General features: G+C 46.0%; 1 protein-coding gene across 1 annotated transcript in view; it reads right to left on the bottom strand.

The window, feature by feature from the left end:
- Positions 1 to 2,556: 2,556 nt before the first annotated feature.
- LOC311339262 (plasma membrane calcium-transporting ATPase 1-like) overlaps positions 2,557 to 22,059 on the bottom strand; it is a 43,363-nt gene continuing 23,860 nt past the window's right edge. The window contains exons 7-21 of the mRNA XM_084464638.1: positions 21,495 to 21,530; positions 17,378 to 17,551; positions 16,518 to 16,732; positions 16,003 to 16,245; positions 14,931 to 15,172; positions 14,440 to 14,677; positions 12,953 to 13,132; positions 12,039 to 12,126; positions 11,329 to 11,435; positions 10,808 to 10,999; positions 9,818 to 10,031; positions 9,394 to 9,605; positions 8,929 to 9,036; positions 7,620 to 7,802; positions 2,557 to 2,839 (exon numbers count right to left, since the gene is read on the bottom strand). Of these exons, the coding sequence (XP_084320764.1) occupies positions 2,666 to 2,839; positions 7,620 to 7,802; positions 8,929 to 9,036; positions 9,394 to 9,605; positions 9,818 to 10,031; positions 10,808 to 10,999; positions 11,329 to 11,435; positions 12,039 to 12,126; positions 12,953 to 13,132; positions 14,440 to 14,677; positions 14,931 to 15,172; positions 16,003 to 16,245; positions 16,518 to 16,732; positions 17,378 to 17,551; positions 21,495 to 21,530 (2,606 nt within the window). The 3' untranslated portion in view covers positions 2,557 to 2,665. The remainder of the gene's footprint in view (positions 2,840 to 7,619; positions 7,803 to 8,928; positions 9,037 to 9,393; positions 9,606 to 9,817; positions 10,032 to 10,807; positions 11,000 to 11,328; positions 11,436 to 12,038; positions 12,127 to 12,952; positions 13,133 to 14,439; positions 14,678 to 14,930; positions 15,173 to 16,002; positions 16,246 to 16,517; positions 16,733 to 17,377; positions 17,552 to 21,494; positions 21,531 to 22,059) is intronic.

Here is a 22,059-nt window from a genome sequence, read left to right as displayed (position 1 = left end):
ATGCCACTATGTGTGTTTCTTAAACCAAACCATACACGGAAAAACAATGATGCACAGGAGTGAGTGTCAGTCTGTTAGAATGTCAAGCTAGCATCAGTGCGCCCAGAGACACAAGTCCCCACCACCTGAGTCACACACTGTTCTGCAACATCTGCCAAGCGACACAGTGAAGGACAGCAGCGGGGATGGGTGTCAGAGACCTGGCCAAAAAGAAGCCATTAACAACATGCGACAAATGTAAAATCTAAATCTATAATGAAGACTGGTAGTTTTACAACGTTGACAGACTGATCAATCTTAAAGCTAAGCTGGGGACCACGTTTTCTCTTTCACCGCTGCCTAAATAGTTTTATATCCTTTTCAAAGTATATTCTTTGTAGAAGCATGTTTTTGGCAAATTTGGCAGAGGAAGATGACAAAGGATAAAATATCTACCATTTCCTTTGGAAAGGTGCATGTAAACCGAGTGTTGAGATGAGGACACCATGCTGAGGCAGCCAATAGTCTAGACCCACAACACGAGGAACAGGTGATGCCACAAGCCGTTAACCGCTCTGCTCTCTTCGAAAGGTTTCCTGGGCTAAGAAGAAGGAAAGCTGAAAACCCCTCGCCTGGCGATATCTACCAGCTAAAGCCTCCATTTGGTATCCCAAGATAAAAAAAACTATATTGAATTGGTCTATCAATTCATAATTATACAACCTCCATGTTTTAAACTCTGTTAAGGGGGCTTCACTTGCTATTTGTACAAATCCAATAAAGATGAACTGTTAAGAAATAAACCAGCCCAGTGTCTCTTAAGAAGTAATAAGTGGTGCTAGTGTAAATAAAAAAGCCCAGTTGACACCAGATTGCTGATATTGAAGTAGCATGGTCACCAAGTAAACAAGTTGTCATTTCTTAGCCCAACATCACATGACGAGTAGATGAAGCATGGCAGAACTATAGAGGTGTAAAAGACATACGCCACAACAGGTTCATTGATGTTGTGTTCGAACACCAGACTCACGCCTTTACATATGTATTCGTATCTCTAAAATATTAAAAAGTACTTAATATAAAAATACAGAAGATTTTAAAAAATGGGAAAAGTTATGTTTTTTTATGAAAATCATGCAAGAAGATTGCCCATTAGGTTAAATAGAGCACATAAGACTCAGACAAGGGCCCAAAGGACTGATCAGAAGACGGGAAATCGTCACTGACATTACTTTATGTAAACATTGCTGAGGTCCTTTAAACCTAGTTCGGCAGTGACAACTGGAGCTCGACTCTTCACCTCAGGGTTATGATGGGAGGACAACTGGAGCTCTACTCTTCCCCTCAGGGTTATGATGGGAGGACAACTGGAGCTCTACTCTTCACTTTAAGGTTATGATGGGAGAGCAGGGGTCAGGACAAAAAAAGGATATGAAGTCACTTACCACTTTTGAAATATGGCTCTGAGTTACACCTAGAGGACAGCTGACAGTAGAGGAATCATTTAAAGATATTGTATTCCTACGGCTTTGTTTGATCACGTGTAGATTCAAACCGCAGCCCGCAGACAACAACGTAGGTGGATGGAAACACTCTTACGATTGACTTGTTATTTGACAAATTAGAGAAAAAATTCATATTTATATTGTACACAAGGTGAATGTTGCTTGCATTAAATACTCAATAGCATTTCTAAAATCCTATGTAACAACACAAACAATAAAAAGGTAAAAGCCCCCCCCCCCCTATACACACACAAGAGGGGCTAGGAATGGATACAAATTAAAATATAAAAACTCTACCATCACACTTAAAATAAAAAAAAATGTGCACACCAAATTTAGGCAAAACAATACAAAAACTAGAAATAAAGAAGCAAATCAAATGCTCTAACACCTTCCCTATGCTGCGATCCTAATGCAGAGAAGCCTATTAGTTCTACTTAGTCTGACAACACATTAAGCATAGTCCTGTCTTTGCAGAGAAAACTATAAATTATAAAAAGACAATAGGAATATTCCTGGGGACAATACATAACATTTGGACAGTTGAAAGCTATACAGAATCCTTATACATATTCTGTATTTTAAGCATCAGTCAACCACTCATCTGTTGGATAAGAAACCAAAAGGGGTTTGTGCTGAAGAATCAAAGCCTGACGTGTTCTTCTTAAAGGATAAGCTCTAGTAGTGTCATTCCAGAGCATTGAGAAGGTGTACAACAAGCAGACGTGCTATTCTTCAATCCCAGACAAAAACTCGGACTGAATTAAAAACAGAGGTCACCGGGATACCGATGGAAAAGGAACATTTAAAAGGGGGCCCAGATGGACTCCAGGTGATGTGTTGGTGCGCGTGAGGGCCCCAACAGCCTGTTGGCAGGGGAGGGCGAGGGGAAGGACCGCTTCATAAGTTTGGTGAATGAATGAGAATCACCAGAGGGTTGGGGGACTTAAAGAGACCGATGATATAAAGACATAAGGGCTGAGCAAAAAAAAAAAAACATAGTGTATAAACAATATATATATATATATATATATATATATATATATATATAGACATGTATATATATATATATATATATATATATATATATATATATATAGACATGTATATATATATATATAGACATGTATATAGATAAAGCCCAATCATGGAAGGTGAGAGTATGGTGGAGGGAGGTCCAGCTAGGGCCCGGTGATCTCGTCACCCGTCTCCTGGATGGTGGGGATGGGGTCCTCGTTGTCTGAGGACAGCGACGCGAAGTCAGGGTGGGCCATGAAGCTGTGGATGGAGTTGCGTGATTCTGGGTTCTCTAGTCCCTCGTACAGGGAGCTCCGGAACGCATTCACCACCTTAATCTGAGAGTTCACCAGAGAGGGGAAGAGAGAGGGAGAGAGGGGGAGAGGGAGGGAGAGGTGGGGAGAGAGGGGGATTAGTGTGTGCTTGTGATGAGGTCTCTTGGCGTGAGGGAGGATGAATGGGGGGGGGGGGGGGGGGGGAACAAACCTGTGAACCTGGGAACAAACAGGTGTTATGGAGAGGATGCTTTATGGAAAAGGGTCATTTGGGCAAAAACATACCAATGTGCAAACAACAGCTACAACAACAACAACAATCCAGTACACATTGCATGGAATGGATCAACTTGACATTCAAGACGAGGATGCAACTTCAACCCAAGATGTAGGAGCACATCGGGTCGGCTACGTCACACCACAACACGCCAGCACACACAACACACATATCATCATGCACAGACGCCTTGCAGAGGGCTGAGCGACATTAAATCATCTGCTATCATAATTCTCAAACAATGTATCAGTAGATTTTACATTATCAGTTTAAGAATTAAAATCCTACTTTAAAATGATCAAGATTCCAATCAAGGTTTTTCACATTGAACTGCTACGCAATACGTTTTATATTACCAGAAAATTGCTTAATTTTTTGTCGGGATTTTGTATCATGATGAAATTGTGTCCTAAAGTCCTGTAACTATCAAAAAAATACCAATGCAATTATGATTATATTGAATTATTGCCCAAGCCCTACATACAATAATCTCATGCAACCAAGATGAGTGATCAAAATAGACACAACACAAATCTATGGACTGGATAGTACACTCAAAAAGGTTCACACAAGCACAAATATGTTTGGAATACCAGAACTGATCATCTCGTCTCTCCTGCTGTTCTCTGCTGGACTCCTGCAGCTCTGCTTTCAGAGTCCCTCTGTCCTCAACTAGAAGAACACAGCCTACACTAGGGCCGTTTCTCAATTCGCGTTCTCGTGTGTTCTCGTGTACTTGCGTTCTCGATAAACGTCATCAGTGGTAGCCCAAGCACTGTTCCAATTCCAAGTACGCGAGAACGCGAGTACTGTCGTAAAACCCGGAAGTGTTCTCGATGCGTTCTCGATGAGGCCGTTCTACCGAGGATGCATCGGAGGTGACTCGTGTGGACTTGGGACCGTTAAATATCCCAGAATGCATCATCGAGTCCGCTGCTGTTCCAATTGCAGGTGCGTACTCGCGTTCTCGGAAGTCCGTACTTGAAAGTCCGGACTTGCCAAGTACGGACTTCCAAGTCCGCGAGAACGTAGTCCGCGTACTTGGTATTGAGAAACGGCCCGATTCCCACCATCTCCGCTATTCTCGCTTCCCTGCAATGGCTACCGATTAAATCTAGAAAGTAATTTTAATTATAGACATTATAGACATTCTACAATAAGCTGAAAATGTCAGTTTAGATTAAAATGGCTGCTCTGCTGAGCTGCACTGGTGAACCATAACGAAAATGTCGTCTTTAGAAGGTTCATAGTCCATTACACATGCATGTGCATTTGGCCCCTTTGGGCAAACGCATATGCATGTGTAAATAATAACTTGACAACACTCCATTTCTGTACTGCAATTTCAGCTTCATGTCAGGTTCAGAGTAAACATGGCCGTTTTATGATGTACTTAAGAGTATCGCTTGGTCCTTATATATATCTAGTCAATGTTTGGTTGGCCCTGCTGGGTGGTATGGGAGAGAAGGCCCACTGTTCTAGGGCTAGGCTCTAGTGCTAGTGCTAGGCCCTAGTGCTAGGCCCGCTGATCTAACAAAATCCACCACAAGGGGTCAGAGGAGAGGGGCAGGGTCGGTTCAACAGGGCAACAAGGGTAGTTGAAGTGGAGCCAGCGAGTCCCACTGGGGGCATGAAAACTCTACAGGGCAAGAAGCAGATGCAGTAGGGAGCCGGACGGCATTACGGGAGGATACTGGGGGGGAGGGGGGTTAGTAAATGAAGAACAAGCAGGAGTATGGATTGGAAATGAGGAGAGCAGTGTCATTACAACCACCATCCAGACCTCGCCCCTCACAAAGAACGACTAAGCAGGCCATGAGTGGTTCAGTCATGCAGCATTCAGCAGTGCCACAGTCACCAGAGGGGAGCAACACAGCAGACAGAGCAGAGTCCGGTTAGCCGGCCCTCAGGCCAGCCACTCACTGCCTGCAGAAGAGGAGGAGGGAGCGGTAGTAGTAGTAGTAGTTGGAAGAGGCAGGACCCCGCTCGGATAGGTCAGAGAGGAGGAGGGGCTAAGCCCAACGTGGGAGGGGCTAGAGACAGATTTGGGCGGTGCAGAGTCGTTGTGCTGGCTGACGACGGAGGGCTGGCGGCGCAGTGCCCCCGGCACGGCCGCCTGGCCTGTCTGGAAGGTGTACACCACGTCCATCTACAGGAGGACACAGCCACAGTAGAGTTAGGAGCAGCAGGAGGTTAGTCTGGAGAGGAAACGGGCTCCCCTCCCGTCTGGAGAGAGCTCATCTAGACCGAGGAGGAAGCAGATGCAATGGACGTGGAAGAAAAGAGGTTGGTCATTAGAGGAGAGCCGAGAGTATAGTCAGAGGGACAGAGAGAGGCGAAAGAGGCAGAGAAAACAAGTGGAAGAACAAGGGGGTTTTCTTTGAACTTCTAAATGAACATATGTGGACGTGGGAAAAATCATTTGAACTTATTTTGCAATCAGGGAGGATTGAACATTGAACAGCACTTCTTCTGCGAGATACGGAACATTGCGTGGTAGAGATATTGACAGTAGCAGGTGATATCAAAGACTCTGTATTGGGAGGATTGTGTGGTAGAGCTATTGACAGCAGCAGCTGATATCAAAGACTCTGTATTGGGAGGATTGTGTGGTAGAGATATTGACAGCAGCAGGTGCAGGTGACATAACATCTCAGCCAGTTGAGTTTCACACTGCTGAACAGATTTGACGTAGGAAGGGAAGTGGAGGATGAGGCAGTGGAGAAGGACCGACTACGTCCGAGCCAGGAGCGACACGGTGCCGTTTCCAATACCAGACTAAACAAACAGGATCTTGTTACACCACTACATACAATCTGGACTTGTACATTAGTAATTTAATCTGTAAATTAGATTGTACATAATAAAGTGATGTTATAATAAAAGTAAAAAAAAAATTGTCAGGCCACCTCATCCATCTGGAGAACCCACTCAACTGCTCCTGCCTAGTCGGACTTGAATGTCATAATCATCGTCTTGTACCGATGACATTCATTCAGCAAAATTATACGTTTCTTGATGTGGAAGATAATGTTATAATTAGACAAACTCTGCCAGGGAAATGTCATGGAGACTCAGATTTAAAGGTTTAATTGCAGCTCTGTTGACTCTTTCTGTTTTTAAGGTCCATGTGTGACCCATGAGGATAACGTGACCTAGCAATGCTAGACAAGCGTGTGTATTGACAGACTTCCTCTTGAAAAGCTATGGGAAATGACCTAAAGGAGTGTAGGTAGCCAACAGGGCCCCTGGTAGACCTCCAAAGATGAACAGAACCTGACCCTCATTAAAGGGCCAGTATCAGCCTATGCGAGGCAATGTATTTAGAGCGAGAGGGGGACATTAAAGAGACAGTACCAGGCTATGTGTTTAGAGAGAGAGGGCGACATTAAAGAGATAGTACCAGGCTATGTGTTTAGAGAGAGAGGGAGGGAGACAGCTAATGAAGGCACGCTCTTGAGGGCTGGTTCTCCTTTAAGATACATTTATCTGGCAGGTATGCAAATTACTTTTGCGCAAGTGAAAGTTTTGACATGAAGTGCTACTTGTGTAATTTATTTTTCTTCAGTGTAAAATCAGCCAGGCATGCGATGGCACAATTAGAAAAGTCACAGCAATTACACACCAGGATTAGAATAGATTGGGAGCGAGGCGAGGGGAGAAAGATAAGAAGCTAATTAACTTGCATCCTTTTGTTGGCTTCCCTAGCCCCCCTCAGCCGCTCTCTTCAACATCGTCTTTGCGTCTTTCTCTTTGCGTCTCAGTGAAATAAAAACGGCTGTCATTTCACACCACCAAACCATGTGTTCAGAGAACCCCAGCTGCAAAGTACAGCAAGCCAGAGCCTACCAGAGCCTTCCAGAACCTACCAGAACATATCAGAGCCTACCTGAACCTACCAGAGCTTACCAGAACCTACTCGAACCTATCAAAGCCTACCAGAGTGTATCAAAGCCTACCAAAGTGTACCAGAGCATACCAGAACCTACCAGAGCCTACCAAAGGTGGGTAGGTGGATGTATGCGTGTGGGTGGGTGGGTTTACAGGTGGGTAGGTGTGTGTGAGTGCTTGTGTGTGGGGGTGCGTTAGCAGTAGATCCAGTTCCTGGAGGCTGCAGCCTGTTCTTCTCTGCACACGGCCATGAAGGACGTGTACAGAGCCTGGAGAGGAGCCTTACTGCTGCCTATGGAGAGACGGTGCCAAGGAACCCACAAAGAAACGGCAAACGTTTCACGGGTTTCACTAAATACAAATGTTTCCAATTCTACAGTTTATCAACAGCAACCTGTGGTCGTCAAGTCAACTGAAAATCGTGAACTTTAAAAAACAATAACATCTAGGAACTTTTTGCACGGCATTGAGATTCTGTCCCCATGCCTGGATCAAGGTGTACTGCAGTACTAAACCAACCACTATATCAGAGCGGACCCAGCCCATTGACAACATTAAGACCACACCCACTGGAATCATGTCTGATCGTAGCGAGGATCTGCAAACACAATCGATCGATCATTCAGGGAAGCTGAAGGGCCACCAATGGAGGTCCCCGCGGGCGGTGCTGTATACCTGGGTCTGGATGCGGTTGAGGCCCCTGAACCAGAGTATCTGGCCCCTGCGGAGCTCCATCTCTGCGTGGTCGATCTCGTCGGTGCCTTCGTTCAGGCCCTCCTGCTGGATCTGCTCCTTGGTGCTGCTGTGGCCCGCCTCCATCAGGAACTTAAGGCGGTGGGTGGGGATGGCGGTGATCAGCTGGGAACACACACACACACACACACACACACACACACACACACACACACACACACACACACACACACACACACACACACACACACACACACACACACACACACACACCATGGGTGTTGTAAGATCTGTTATCATGTTGATATCACATATGTTGTTAGGTCTGTTATGTTATCATTATTGTTTAGGACCTAATGATGGTCAAAGATGGCCCAGGAGCCAGACCAAGCTCCGCCCTCCAGCAGACCTGGCCTGGCAACCGTCTATTTAAGACGGGGCGGGTTTGAATGATCATGCTGATGAGTTGGTGTGTTGATGACTGCTAGGTCATGCTCGGGTAATCATTGAAAAGTCACTGGTGTATACCAACAGTCAGTTTGTTAATAAGCTACCATTTTCACAATATTTGCACATTGAACATTAGCATTTTCGGCCTGGGTTACTGGTAGTAGCAAACACCTCAAGAAATGTAATAACACACTAATGAGAACTAAGGGTGATGGAAAGTTAACACACACACTTAGGGTGATGGAGAGTTAAAACTCACTAGTTAACACATACTATGAGGAACTAAGAGTGATAGAGAGCTTGTTCATATGGAAACTCTTCTTTCAGTCGCTCATCACACAGCATCCAGCTCCTAGCTGAGGAACTCAGTTCAGCCTTGAACAAAGTCTGAAGCCTCCGCTGATCAAAGCACCGAAAAAGATACCCGTCACCTGCCTCAGGTCGTTGCCATCTCATATTCATATCCCACGCAGTATCTGGCCTCCGCGTGAACCCAACGCTCTTATAGAACATCATATGCCATCCATTTTTGGTCCTACATCAAGCAGGTTTTCCTGTGGCTTTATAGCTATATTTCCTCTATGTGCATGTTGGCTTATCATCACAATGGGACTGGAATGTGGAGTTCTTTGTTCCTGAGGGTTTTGTAAGTAGGAGTTGCCCCACATTCACAGACAGAGTTCATTACCATGGTGATGAGGATTACACAGTTCTGTTCTGCTGTGTGTGAGGATCAAAAGTGGAGTTTCCCCACAACGTGTCGTCAACACTCACACACAACACACACACACACACACACACACACACACACACACACACACACACACACACACACTCTTACCTGTCCCCACAGGAGCTCTCCCACGCCGATGAACACGCACCACAGCCACTGGTCGATGGTGAGGGCTGTGCAGGAGAAGGGCTTCCCTCCAAACTGTACGATGATAATCTACGGAACAGACAGGAAACGGACATTACACTTCTCCAGTGGGACGCTGGTGTCTGCTCATGAGGAGGAGCCCGTGATGGTCTCTGCTCATGAGGACCAGCCCGTGATGGTCTCTGCTCATGAGGACCAGCCCGTGTGAGGACCTGCTCATGAGGACCAGCCCGTGTGAGGACCTGCTCATGAGGACCAGCCCGTGTGAGGACCTGCTCATGAGGACCAGCCCGTGTGAGGACCTGCTCATGAGGACCAGCCCGTGTGAGGACCTGCTCATGAGGACCAGCCCGTGTGAGGACCTGCTCATGAGGACCAGCCCGTGTGAGGACCTGCTCATGAGGACCAGCCCGTGTGAGGACCTGCCTGCAGGACGAAGGTTCCCAGGACCACGCTGCAGAAGATGGGGTTGCGGTAGATGCCCTCGAACACGTTCCTCTCCCCGTGGATCTTGCGGGCATTGATCTCGTTGAACAGCTGCATCATGACGAAGACGTTGAAGACAATGGTGTAGTGCTCGGACGGGGGCGAGTGCAGCGGCGCGTTGCGGCCGCTGTCAATGTCAAAGATCTTCTCACCTATGGGGGTGGGGGGGGGGGTGGGGGAAAAAAGGGTGAGTGTGTGTGTGTGAGAGACAGAGAGACCGAGACAGATACAGAGAGAGAGCAAGATACAGATGGAGAGATCGTGAGAGTGAGCGAGGGAGAGAAAGAGCTAGGAGTGAGAAAAAGGGGGTGAGAGAAAAGGAGCGAGAGAGAGAGAGAGTCCCTCTCTCTTCCATCTGACTCACCAGCGAAGAGGAGGGTGAAGATGATGACGAGCTGGTAGATGGCGTGTCCCAGGATGTTCTTCATCATGGTGCGGGAGATGAGGGGCTTGTTGCGGCCGTAGGGTCGGCGCAGCAGCAGAGACTCGGTGGGGGGCTCGGTGGCCAGGGCCAGGGAGGCCAGTGTGTCCATGATCAGGTTGACCCACAGCATCTGCACCGCCTTCAGAGGAGAGTCCTGGAGAGGGGGGGGGCAGGGCCGGACGGTTATATTTCTGGTACAAGGATCTCCATTAGCCGTCACCTTGACGACTGGGTCGTCCTCCTGCGGTCTGAGATGATGTGCCCACGCAGAGTAGGGCCCCGGGGGAACGCCTAACGGGGTCATTTAACACACACCTCTGGGTGGCTGCATTAAGAGCAATGAGTCTCCTGTCATCCTGTCATTCCCGACAGTATAGCAGAACTCTTTGAGCCCCTTTATGGAGATACAGGCATGGTTTTCCCTTCCTGAACGGGAACATGTATACCACCAGTGTTTTCAGATGACTCGTGAATATCAGTGAATCCAAATGCAATTTATTACATCACCAACTTGATGTTGATGTAGTAGACCATCGTGTGAATAGTTTTGATTGGACACATGGGGTAGCTAGCAAGGCAAACATACAGCCTCCACCCTACGGGGCCGGTTGTTACAGTGTTACAACGCATGGGCTTCAACAACAACATTAAGGACTGTGCATCTAATGCGATAAATAAATACACACACACACACACACACACACACATTTATATACACACACACACACGCCAAAATGGCAAGTTAAAGCTTAAACAATCTGAAAAAATATTAAATATATATTTTTTATATTCACTTCTATTCTATCCATTTATTTTTATACATTTATATACAACATAATGTAATGTCAGGACAGCAGCTAATACAGCTTTAGCTTGGTTACCAGATGCGTGTCATTACATGGATGCATCGGGTGGGGTCTGGCTGCTCACCTGGGTGATGCAGGCCCCGGTGAAGGCCACGATCACCGCCACCACATTGACAGTCAGCTGGAACTGCAGGAACTTGGAGATGCTGTCGTAGACGTTCCTCCCCCACATCACCGCCTTCACGATGCTGCTGAAGTTGTCGTCGGTGAGGATGATGTCGGAGGCCTCCTTGGCCACGTCAGTGCCAGCGATACCCTGAGGGACACAGAGGAACATCCCGAGGATCAAGACAGTGCAGATGCAGACAGCAGGTGGGCTCGGTCTGCATCAATCAGGAGCTGCAGAAGACCTCGGAACAGAAAGGAACTTTTAGGTTCCAGTGCCATGAAACCCTGCCCCATGTTGAAATGTTCTGATGTTGTGGATTACGGGGCATTATGAGGTCAAGCGAAATAGACATTTAGGGTGATTATCAGGCTACAAATGTCCTTAAAATCCTAAGCATATTTTTAAATGGGAATGAAAGGAGGTGCCTCAACAATGCTCTACAGAGTCATCATGGGTAAGACCCTAGCTACTGGTACCATAGCAAATCCAACGTCGGCTTTCTTGAGAGCGGGCCCGTCGTTGGTGCCGTCTCCGGTCACTGCCACCACCTGTCTGGTCTCCCCCACGGTACTGTCGATGATGCCTGCACCACAGGGAGAACAGCTCATTCATAGGGGGAACATGTAGACCGAACCACATGAACCTTACAGAGTCAATAGATCTCTCTAGCTGTCGGATTGGAACAAGAAGTGATCTTTTGGTAAGGTTGAAACGTTGCCATTGTTTCAACACCACATTGGCATCGTTTACACTTAATAAATATCTAGATTCTAAATCATCCAGATTGTATCTACAACGTAGATCTTTAAACGTTTTTGAGTTCAATAGATCGAGCCGAATGCCTGCGAATGGAGGCGTACACATTTTTTTTTGGCAATAATCTTGCCTAATATAAAATTTTTACACTATTTGTACTGAAAGACCCTGACACTAGCGTCATTAAATAACATCACTTAGTTATAACACTATATCACCTATCACAACTGCAACTGCAAATCTCCACAGAAAATATAATGATATGCGAGAGGTTAACTGCTGATCAGTAACTGATCAGTTAACTGCTGAACTAATTGCCGATCAGAAGCTGTCTCAGATGGTAGGTGAATAGTCCTTCCTCTATGAACATAGCCCAGCTCTGTGACAGAGGGGAACAGTGGAATAATGCCGTTGTGGAGTATTGCCCTACCTTTAACCAGGGTGTGTTTGTCGGTAGGTGAGGACCGGGCCAGGACACGCAGGTTGGGCCAGACCTTGTCCAGTCGCTCTTGTTCCACCTGGTGTTCAGAAGAGCAAAGTGTTACATTCCACTGTGAATCAAATCAATATCTCGACAACACATTCACAATAGTTAGTATATTATTTTCTCACGGTAGATGTGCTTGTATACCTAATATATTTAATATACAATAGTTGCAAATAGTTGCATTATCTTAGATGAATGGACTGAGGCAGCTTAAGTTATTGCAGGAGCCAAATCCAAATATGGTATTCGGCAAAGCACAAATTTAAACCTTTAACAATATATATATAAGAAAAAATAAAATATATAAGAAAATTGTATTTGAAAAAAAAACATGTCAAATTGCTGTTCTTATAATGGAGCATGGTGGGTATACAATATATTTAATATATTATATTATTTGTGCTCTGCCCACTCCTGCAGACGTACAGGAAGACAGCAGAGTGGAGGAGGGAGAGCATTGGTCTATATTCTGTCTGTTCAGTGTCCTCCAATAGGGCGCTGGGGGCGGGGTCACTTGTTCAGTCATTAATTTGGTTACTTTTTTCGATTGAATGTGGATAAGGAACTGAATGTTGGACTGGAGGACTGCTTTGTAACCACAGACTAATGAAGTGGGCCATAGAGAAACTTGTTGTAGCGTTTGTCTGAACTGTATACAGAAGCTTTTGGTTCAATTGAGGCAAGACAAGTTCAATAAGTTTGTAAAGAACAAACGACCGGGCAAATCAGGGCCTGTATCTTAGTCGACGACGTAAAACACAGGCCACAAGACCAAGAGTCTACACTAGCAGAGTTACCGGTGGACACCAATCTATTCCCCCCCCTTCCTCCATAGCATCGATAGAAGCATGGCTCACCTCTCCTCTGTCATTGCGGATCTGGAGGTTGAAGTCCTTGCCTTCCATACACAAGAAGTCCTCCCCGGGCAGCAGGATGCCACACTTGGTTGCTATGGCGCGGGCCGTGTTGATGTTGTCGCCGGTGACCATGCGCACGGTGATGCCAGCACGTTGACACTTGGAGATGGCATTGGGTACCTAGAGGAGTCAGAGAGATGCCTCATGTCAGTGTCCTCCAAGAAACACTTGCGGTAAACATGTTCCATGTCTGGATGAAGCACAAGACAATCATGTTAACTGTGCAGTTGGCAAGTCGACTTATTTGCCTTCCTTTTAAACAAATACTTTTGTGAAACAGAACAAACGGAACAAACCGGTGTATTAATGAGGCTTTGCCGTGTGCATTTCCACTCCACACCTATGTTTAACCCCACAGCATGGAACAAGATTCAACCTGCATTGTTAACCTGATGATATCAAGCACTCCGGTGCTGTGCTATGTTTTGTCACTGCTTCAGTGACAGAGCCCTGATGCTTTTTACATTCCCATGATGAGCTCCAAACTCATTCTATCCATCGATTGTCCGTGTTCAATAATGTGTATAGTGGAAATAGAAATCATTATTTCTAATGATGAAATAGTTATTCATCTACAATCAGATTTTTTGACATGTTCCACATGCCATCTACTAATCACACCCACTCCTCTAGACTCTGTTCATTGTCATGGTGATGCTGCTTTTAAACAAGCAGTCAAACAAACGGTAGGCAGTGAGTCACAGATTCCCTGCCAGGGAGACCGGCTAACATTTCCATCTATGGATTCCCCCTCACTGGTAGTGGGGCTGTGCTGGAGAGCAATATCGTTGGCACCTTTACTGCAAACTAAACATAAAACAGTGACATGAGCTCTACTCCATCTTTAGCCTGAGTTTAGTTGTCCAGGTGTAAGCCTTACACATGCCAGGCCGCTACATCAACTTTATACTAAAACAACGTTATGTTTTAGTATAGCGAAGACTAATGGTGGTCAAGTTATTCTATTATTTCAGGGAATTTGAATGAACTTGTTCTCAATACATTTCCACTTGTCACTGATCTAACCAATTTCAGGGGTAAATAGTGGAAAGATTCTCTCCAATCCCAATACACAGTGACCCGGTAATGGCCTCATAAAGTCGGCACTGACACCACTGTTCGGGGTTCGCCCCCTGATTCCACTGTTCGCCCCCTGATTCGCCAATCAGGGGGCGTCAGACCCTACATATGAGTACTGCCACCCGGATCTTATCTACACATTACCCGGGGACGCTGTATGGGAGAACGTCTGCATCAGACATTAAACAGAGCTTTCCCTGCCAGCTCCCTCGTACAGTCTGTGTTACGGCCGAGCATCCCCTAATGAACGGGGCCACTCTGGACTATGTCTGCACCTCATCCTCTGGACATTGTCCAGAGTTCATATGTGAACCTGGCTTTGTGGTTGGGTTTGGGTCGCCTCCTACCTCTGGTCTGACGGGGTCCTCGATGCCCACCACCACGATGCAGGTGAGGTCGTTCAGGATGTCGTTCTCGTTGTCCCAGTTGGGCTCGCCAGCCCCGGCAGGGAAGTCGCGGTAGGCCACGCAGATGGTGCGCAGGCCGTCACAGGCCATGGGCTCGATCACACGCCGCACCATGTCGTCCCGGTCCTTGGGGCTGAAGTTGCGCGGCTTACCTTGGGCGTCCAGGATGTGGGAGCATCTTGGAGAAGAGGATTCAAAAGAAAACGGGGACAAATCACCACCGGATCGGCACTGCTCATCCGTCTCCGGCGTATTTTTACTGTTTTTATTTTTACCATCTTATTTACTTTATCTTGTATTGTTGCTGCTATGTGGCTGTTGAGAATTTTACTCTTGTGTATTTGCAAAATGAGATGTAATAAAAGTAATTCTGATTCTGATTCTGTATTTAGACTGAGCCACAGTGCCAGGCCGGGACCGCCCTCGCTTACTTGCGCAGGATGATCTCGGAGGCCCCTTTGCTGTACATGCGGAAGCTTCCATCTGCATTCTTCAGCACAGTGCTCATGGACTTCCGGGAGGAATTGAAGGTGTACACCTTGTACAGCTTCTCCTCTGGGATCTCATCCCTGATCGGCTGGTAGTCCCTCTTGAGCTCCAGCACCAGACCCAACAGGGAGCACTCCGTCTTGTTGCCCACGTGACGCGGGAGGCCTCCCTCTCTCTCGGGGGGCTGGGGGAGAACCGGGAAATGATAGAAAGGTTACAAGGTTTGGATTTACTGTGAAATATATTCATAATATTACTAGTGTTAGTGACTTTTGATGAAAGTCTTTTTGATTAATAATTCATAATTAAATCTGCCCCACACTGACCCAGCCCTCTTTTAAAAGGATTTATCTAGTAACACTCTAGTTAATGCAATGTCAGTGCGTTGCTTTTAAAGTGCACACATTGGACTTTTTCTACTTGAAAAGGCCTCCCTCAGCCTAAGCAGACATATTTGTACTAATATAATAATGGGATGTTGGATAACAGAGTTGGTTCGACAGGTGAGTGAAACCAAAGTCGGAAATGTGAGCCGATTCATTTGGTGCCATTGTTGGCTGTGTTGCAGGATTTAAAGCTGAAGTGAATTCCGTTTTCCTCCCGACACAGACTCAGTATTGGAAACGCTCCCCCCAGTTGGGGGGCACAGAGTGAATGTGGGGATGAAAACGGGGCAGCATTCACCCTGCATTCAGATCCACACACAGATGGAAACCAAGCGGCAACACTGTAATCATTGTCATTTGAAAAATGAAATTAATTGTACAAACTACTAGAATTGTTGTAATGTTTTAACACAAAAAACAAAAAAAATCGTCTTTCAAAATGTGCAGAATGTGCATGTGCTGCATTCACAGCTCATATGGACCAATGACCACATGAGGTGTTCCTGGTCCATGTAGTAACCAGACCTCCAGTCCGGTGGTCCTGGTCCATGTAGTAACCAGACCTCCTGTCTAGAGGTCCTGCTACATGTAGTAACCACACCTCCTGTCTGCACATGGGGAGCCTCACCAGGATCTTGGTGGTGTAGGCAGAGTTGATGGAGATGCTGTTGACCAGGAGCTCCAGTGTGTCGGGCATGATGGCGTCGGGCTCGGGGACGGACTTGTAGTGGGTGTCCCCCACGTAGGCCTGCACCACCGTCATGCGGTTCATGGTCAGTGTGCCCGTCTTGTCCGAGCAGATGGCCGTGGCGTTGCCCATGGTCTCGCACGCGTCCAGGTGACGCACCAGGTTGTTGTCCTTCATCATTTTCTACCAGAAGATAAAAGGGTATGAAGTGAACCACTACAAACGATCCGCACCATATAGCCGTGTACCTAAAATGAGTAGTAGCAACACAAAGGAAAAAGATGTACTTAACTGCTTGAGAGAGACATTATGGCAGGATATGCTACATTATTGAAACATTACTGATACAGCATTGGCCATTATATATAACTCAAGTGTTTCTCTAACTTAAATGTCTAGCGTTAGGAATGCCCGTGAGGTTAGCCATTAGCGTGTGAAGGGGTCCCTGCCCTCACCTTGACGGAGTAGGCCAGGGAGATTGTGACGGCCAGGGGAAGCCCCTCGGGCACTGCCACCACTAGCACCGTCACCCCGATGATGAAGAACTTGACAAAGTACTGGATGTAGATGGGGGTGCACTCAGCCTCCCAGCTGCGGCCCTGCACCCCGAAGGTGTCGATGACGAAGTACAGGATGAGGATGATGACGGTGACGGCGGACATGATGAGGCCTGGGAGAAGGAGCAGGATGATAAAGTCACAGACATTTGGGTTTGGGATCGTTATTCAGAAATTCTTGATTACATTCCAGATATAAAAAATTATTGAGACAATTCCAGGATAATAAGACTATGCCTACTGCACCAACTCATTTTGTTTGTTAGGGTTAGGGTTAGGGTTAGGGTTATTGGAATGATAAAAAATGTATAATACCTAAAATTTCCACATAAAAACATGAAAAGATTGCTAGACCTATGTTATGCATTTTGTTGAGTTGTGTACTTTCATTTTATCAATAGTTTCAACCATAATTACACCCACAGGAAATTTAATTTGGTCAAATTTCCTGTTAAGTGTGTCATATCCCCCCCTACCCCCTAACTTCCAGGGAAACAGTAATCCAGCAAAGACCTGGTCTACTGAAATTAGATTTCACTATCCGTTCAGCTTACTGCAAAGTGCTGCTATGACAGCTGGCTCCTGACCAGCCACCAGCTAATGCGTAGGCTAACGTTCTAATGTTACCACAACGTTCAACACGCTCAGAAAGTCATGTGTAGGAGGATTGTTTTGACTTCGGATAACGGCACTGGGCTGACGCAGTAGCAGAACCATGCATGGATTCAAAAGTCTCACTTTGTGTGCCTGTCTCTTACCGGCCTTCCCAATCTGCACGGCCAGTCTGGTGAGCTTTCCCTGGAGCACAGACTTCTCCTTCTTGGTCACGTTGACCTTCTTCACCTGCTTCAGCTCCTCCTTCTCCTCCGACTCGGCCGCCTCCTCGCTCTTCAGGGGCTGGATCTCCAGAGCAATACCGTCCTGGGTCTTGGCTGGAGGGAGGCGGGTGAACAAGCAGGGGGGGTGTGATGAGGGGAGAGGGCACCAGGTAGAGGGTAGAGGGAGCAGTGATGAGGGGAGAGGACCAGGTAGAGGGTAGAGGACCAGGTAGAGGGTAGAGGCAGCAGTGATGAGGGGAGAGGGCACCAGGTAGAGGGTAGAGGCAGCAGTGATGAGGGGAGCGGACCAGGTAGAGGGTAGAGGCAGCAGTGATGAGGGGAGAGGACCAGGTAGAGGGTAGAGGCAGCAGTGATGAGGGGAGAGGACCAGGTAGAGGGTAGAGGCAGCAGTGATGAGGGGAGAGGACCAGGTAGAGGCAGCAGTACAAAACAAAGAGGTGATGAAGAAAGAGGAGAGAGGGTAAAGGGTACAGAGATGGAAAAGACAGGGTGGACCGAACGTTTGGAAAGGTCAATGTAGGGATTCAAAAGGAATTCAACAGGAGAAAGTAGAAGGAGTTTGGTTGACATCAAGAAAGAGAAAAGATCGGGGAAAAGGTTTCGGCAGGCAAACATAAGTGATGGAGTGGAGTGGGATTGGGCATTTGCAAAATAAGTACAAAAATAAATTAAAAGATAAGGAGGATTGAGGACAGGTTTGGGGGATACAGGGTAGAGAGGCAGATAATGTGTCAACATTGAAGCTTGAAGAAGAACCAAAATGGCAGACTAGAACACCCTGGCCATTGGGATTCATAAATAATTAGAATATTGATAAAGGTATATTCATATACTTGGAGGTCAATCTAATGAGTTAGATTTTTATTATGGATATAAGTCATTGCTATGTAATCCTGAAATGTTACTCATAAAAATACAATTGTTTTTTTTTTACAGCACTCAATATAATACACTAAGTGTGATCTTCATCACATTGCTACTGTCAGTGGCTGGGCCAGCCCTCCTGACCCACAAAACTGCACATTTGAGATAAAATATATTTTAGAGATTTACCCAGAACAAGATCAACTTACCAAAACATTAATTACACATATATTGCGGTTATTGGATGAAGTCACAGATTTAAAAAAGAGAGCCATCCAATAATGGTGGAGGACTGAGTCTTCAGAATTAACAATTGAAATAACAAAATCTGCTAAATGTGATTGTGAACCCTTGCAAACCGGTTATGGGAGATTAGCATGTGCCCTAAAAGGGATAGCAGTAGGAAAAATAAAATACAAGAAACAGCGATCACAAAAAAGTGTCTGGAAACCAGTGGGAACATCAGAGCTAAGATACAGTGTAGGAGACCATGTGCTCCATCATCTGCTATCCAGCTACAGAGCTCTGTGCTCCCTTTCTAATGGACTTCATTTAGTGTCCTTCAGTGTGTCGTGTGTGTGTAAAGATATTTGATCATGAAGCACATCATGCTTATATCTCCGTTTACCATCTCATTAAGACACTTTTAAAAAAATCCAGTCAAACGAATCATAATGCTTTTTGTTGAAAAATACAGCCAGTCCAACCAAGAAAGACTGATATACAAATGCCCCATGACAGATTGGAGTACCACAGTAGGAAAAGATTGCCCTTCACTCACACAGCCACAGACTGGGCTCCACTGGCAGACTGACGCCGGTAGGGAACCAGGTTCAAGCTGCCATCTCAAGGCCAACACCCCCGGCAGGGTCACTGTGAAGACCTTGTGACACTCTCACAGATACCGTTTCACTCCCTCACTAAGAGAAGTCATGGCTGCACCACAGAGGTAGAACCATCCTAAAGACCCCCTGAGCTAGACCTTTGGTTTGATTACCAAGCACTATTAAAAGGCCAACATGTGCTTAACCTTGAGATGGCAGCAAACTTAGACATGTCTCAGAGTGTCCCTTGGACAGATGCAATACTAAACCACTGGACCACGCACACACAACAAAGAGAGGAGGGGTAATGGAGCAAGTGTGGGTCACAACATAAAATACACTTTACAACACGTTTACCAGTGGAGAACAGTCTTAAAGTAAATGTATGAATAAATTACAAAATAACAACACCAGATTACAACAACAGTTATAAATGAGATACCCTCAAAATAAAACAACAATACCAAACTCCAACGATAATCAAAGAGTGAGTGTTGATGGTAAAGTAAGAAACCCTGTAAGCAACATCCCATGGAGACAGAGGCAGAGGCAGAGAGCAGGAGAAGAACCAGGAACAGAGACACAGTGAGCTGGTGACACTGGCTACAAGAGAGTCAAACACCGGTTACAAGACAGCATGAGCCCAGGGCAACGGCCCGGTAGAAGGCAACAGTGACATAAACAAGATAATTCAAAGGAAAAACAGAAAATGGAAAACACACAGAGAAAACATGACCGCCCACTGGTATATTCTGAAAGGTGCAACTCCCACACAGCGCATAGCCCCGGAGCAGAGTCGCAGTCTCCACGCTGACTCCTGCTTCTCTCACACCTTCTGGATTCATGGGCTCTGCTCGTTTGCTTACGGTGAGCCCAGTATGTGGATGGAGATCTAGTTCAGCTAGAGCTCTGAGTGTGGAGAAGATGAGCTTGTTGGTGGTGAAGACAGGTCTGAATGGCCACGAGGATGAGACCACGTGGAAGGATGGAGCTGTCTAAATAATGACAGTCTTCTTCACAAAAATATGCATCCAATATTTTCTTAATATTTTGATAAAATGAAAGGGTAGTGGAAATTAATAACTTTTTTTACTGACTTATTTGAAAACACACACACACACACACACACACACACACACACACACACACACACACACACACACACACACACACACACCCCGTCTGTTTGCAGCAGATGCCCAACCCGTGGGAGGTACAGGGTTAGATAATGTGCGTGTGTGTTTATTTGTGTGTTTGTGTGCGTATGTATGCATTAGTGGGTGCGTGTGTGTGTGTGCGCACGTGTATGTGTGTGAGACAGGACCGTGCGATGCACACCGAGCCCAGGAGTCAGGGGGAGGGAGTCAGGGCGTGGCGGAGGATGCTTTTCGCTGCAGGGACTTTGCAACCTCTCCCCTGACGGTGGGGTTGTGGTGAAGACACCCAAACACACCTCAGTTACCAGGCAGACCCAGCCCAGAAAAGGCTTGGGCAGAAAATATAGAAAGAAAACATGTATTCTGAATAACATAAGAAAGCCCATGGGAGCAGTAAATACAAGCAACCTAGTATGACTCATTAGTAAGGTTTACTATATTAGGTCTCATTAGAAAAGGTTTACTGTAAATATATAAGGACTCATTAGAAAGGTTAACTATGAATATATAACGACAAAAGGTTAAATAGCAACCTACTAGCACTCATTAGAAAGGTTAACTAGCAACCTACTAGGTCTCATTAGAAAGGTTAACTAGCAACCTACTAGGTCTCATTAGAAAGGTTAACTAGATACCTACTAGGTCTCATTAGAAAGGTTAACTAGAAGCCGGATAGGCCTCTTATAAAAAGGAGTGCACACCATCTTCTCCTGGATGCATGTGGTCCACACAACAGCCCATGTGCCCAGTCTTCATCTATACTGTATAATGTGTAATGAAACAGAACTATGGACTGCAGCTGCTGTAGGTACGTTTAAGAGCCAATCTCTGAAATGGCATAGCCATCTGTCAGCTACAGTGATTGAAAAGTGCAGTGAAAATATGTGTTTTGAGTCGACTGTGCCTTCCTTTGTGTAAGACCTGCTGTGAGAGTTGCACCTTTGTTTACAGGTCATGTTACGGTGAGGCCCTGATGCAGCAGCAGGTACAGGTCAAAGAATGGCTGTGGGGAATGGAGCGAGGGGAGAGAGATGACAGAGAGAGAGAGCCACAGACAGACAGACGGACGGGAGGCTGACATTAGATTCCCAGCAACCCACTGAATGGAAGGAGTGGAAGTCAAAGTAGGCAGGAAGGAGGAAAGAGGAGAGAGGATGAGGTCAGGGAGGGAGGGAGGGAGGGAGGGGTTACCTTTGTTGCGATTCTCAGGGGGTCCTTGTTTTTTACCTGTTCGGACAGAGGAGAGAGGGCGGAATGCTGATAACATGACTCAAAGAAAAGAGGAAAACCAAATCATAGAACTGAGGAAAAATGCAGAGGTCACAAACTGATAAATCCATGTGTATGTCTCTCTGTGTTAGTTTTGTGGGGAGGGAGGGAGGGAAGGAGATCGAGAGAGATCGAGCTCGAGAGATCTAAGCAGTAAGAAATTGTGAATGTAAAACATCCAATTGTGGTTAAATATTTAACTAATTAGGATTAATAATAATTAGGTTATTTCAAGGATTTCCATTAACTGACACAAAACGTAACCAACAGGCCCTGAATAAAAGAGCTACTAAATAAACCCAATACACACTCGGTCATTCCCTGACACACACACACACACACACACACACACACACACACACACACACACACACACACACACACACACACACACACACACACACACACACAATGCCTAACAAAGATTGAATCCACCTAAAGCCTTAGACAGCTTGAACACAAGTCCCAACCAAATCCTCTTGGCTTA

Source organism: Micromesistius poutassou, assembly GCF_964030765.1.
Source record: "Micromesistius poutassou genome assembly, chromosome: 2".
Lineage (NCBI taxonomy): Eukaryota > Metazoa > Chordata > Actinopteri > Gadiformes > Gadidae > Micromesistius > Micromesistius poutassou.
The sequence above is the reverse complement of the archived record's forward strand: the minus strand, read 5'-3'. Positions and strand labels throughout refer to the sequence as shown.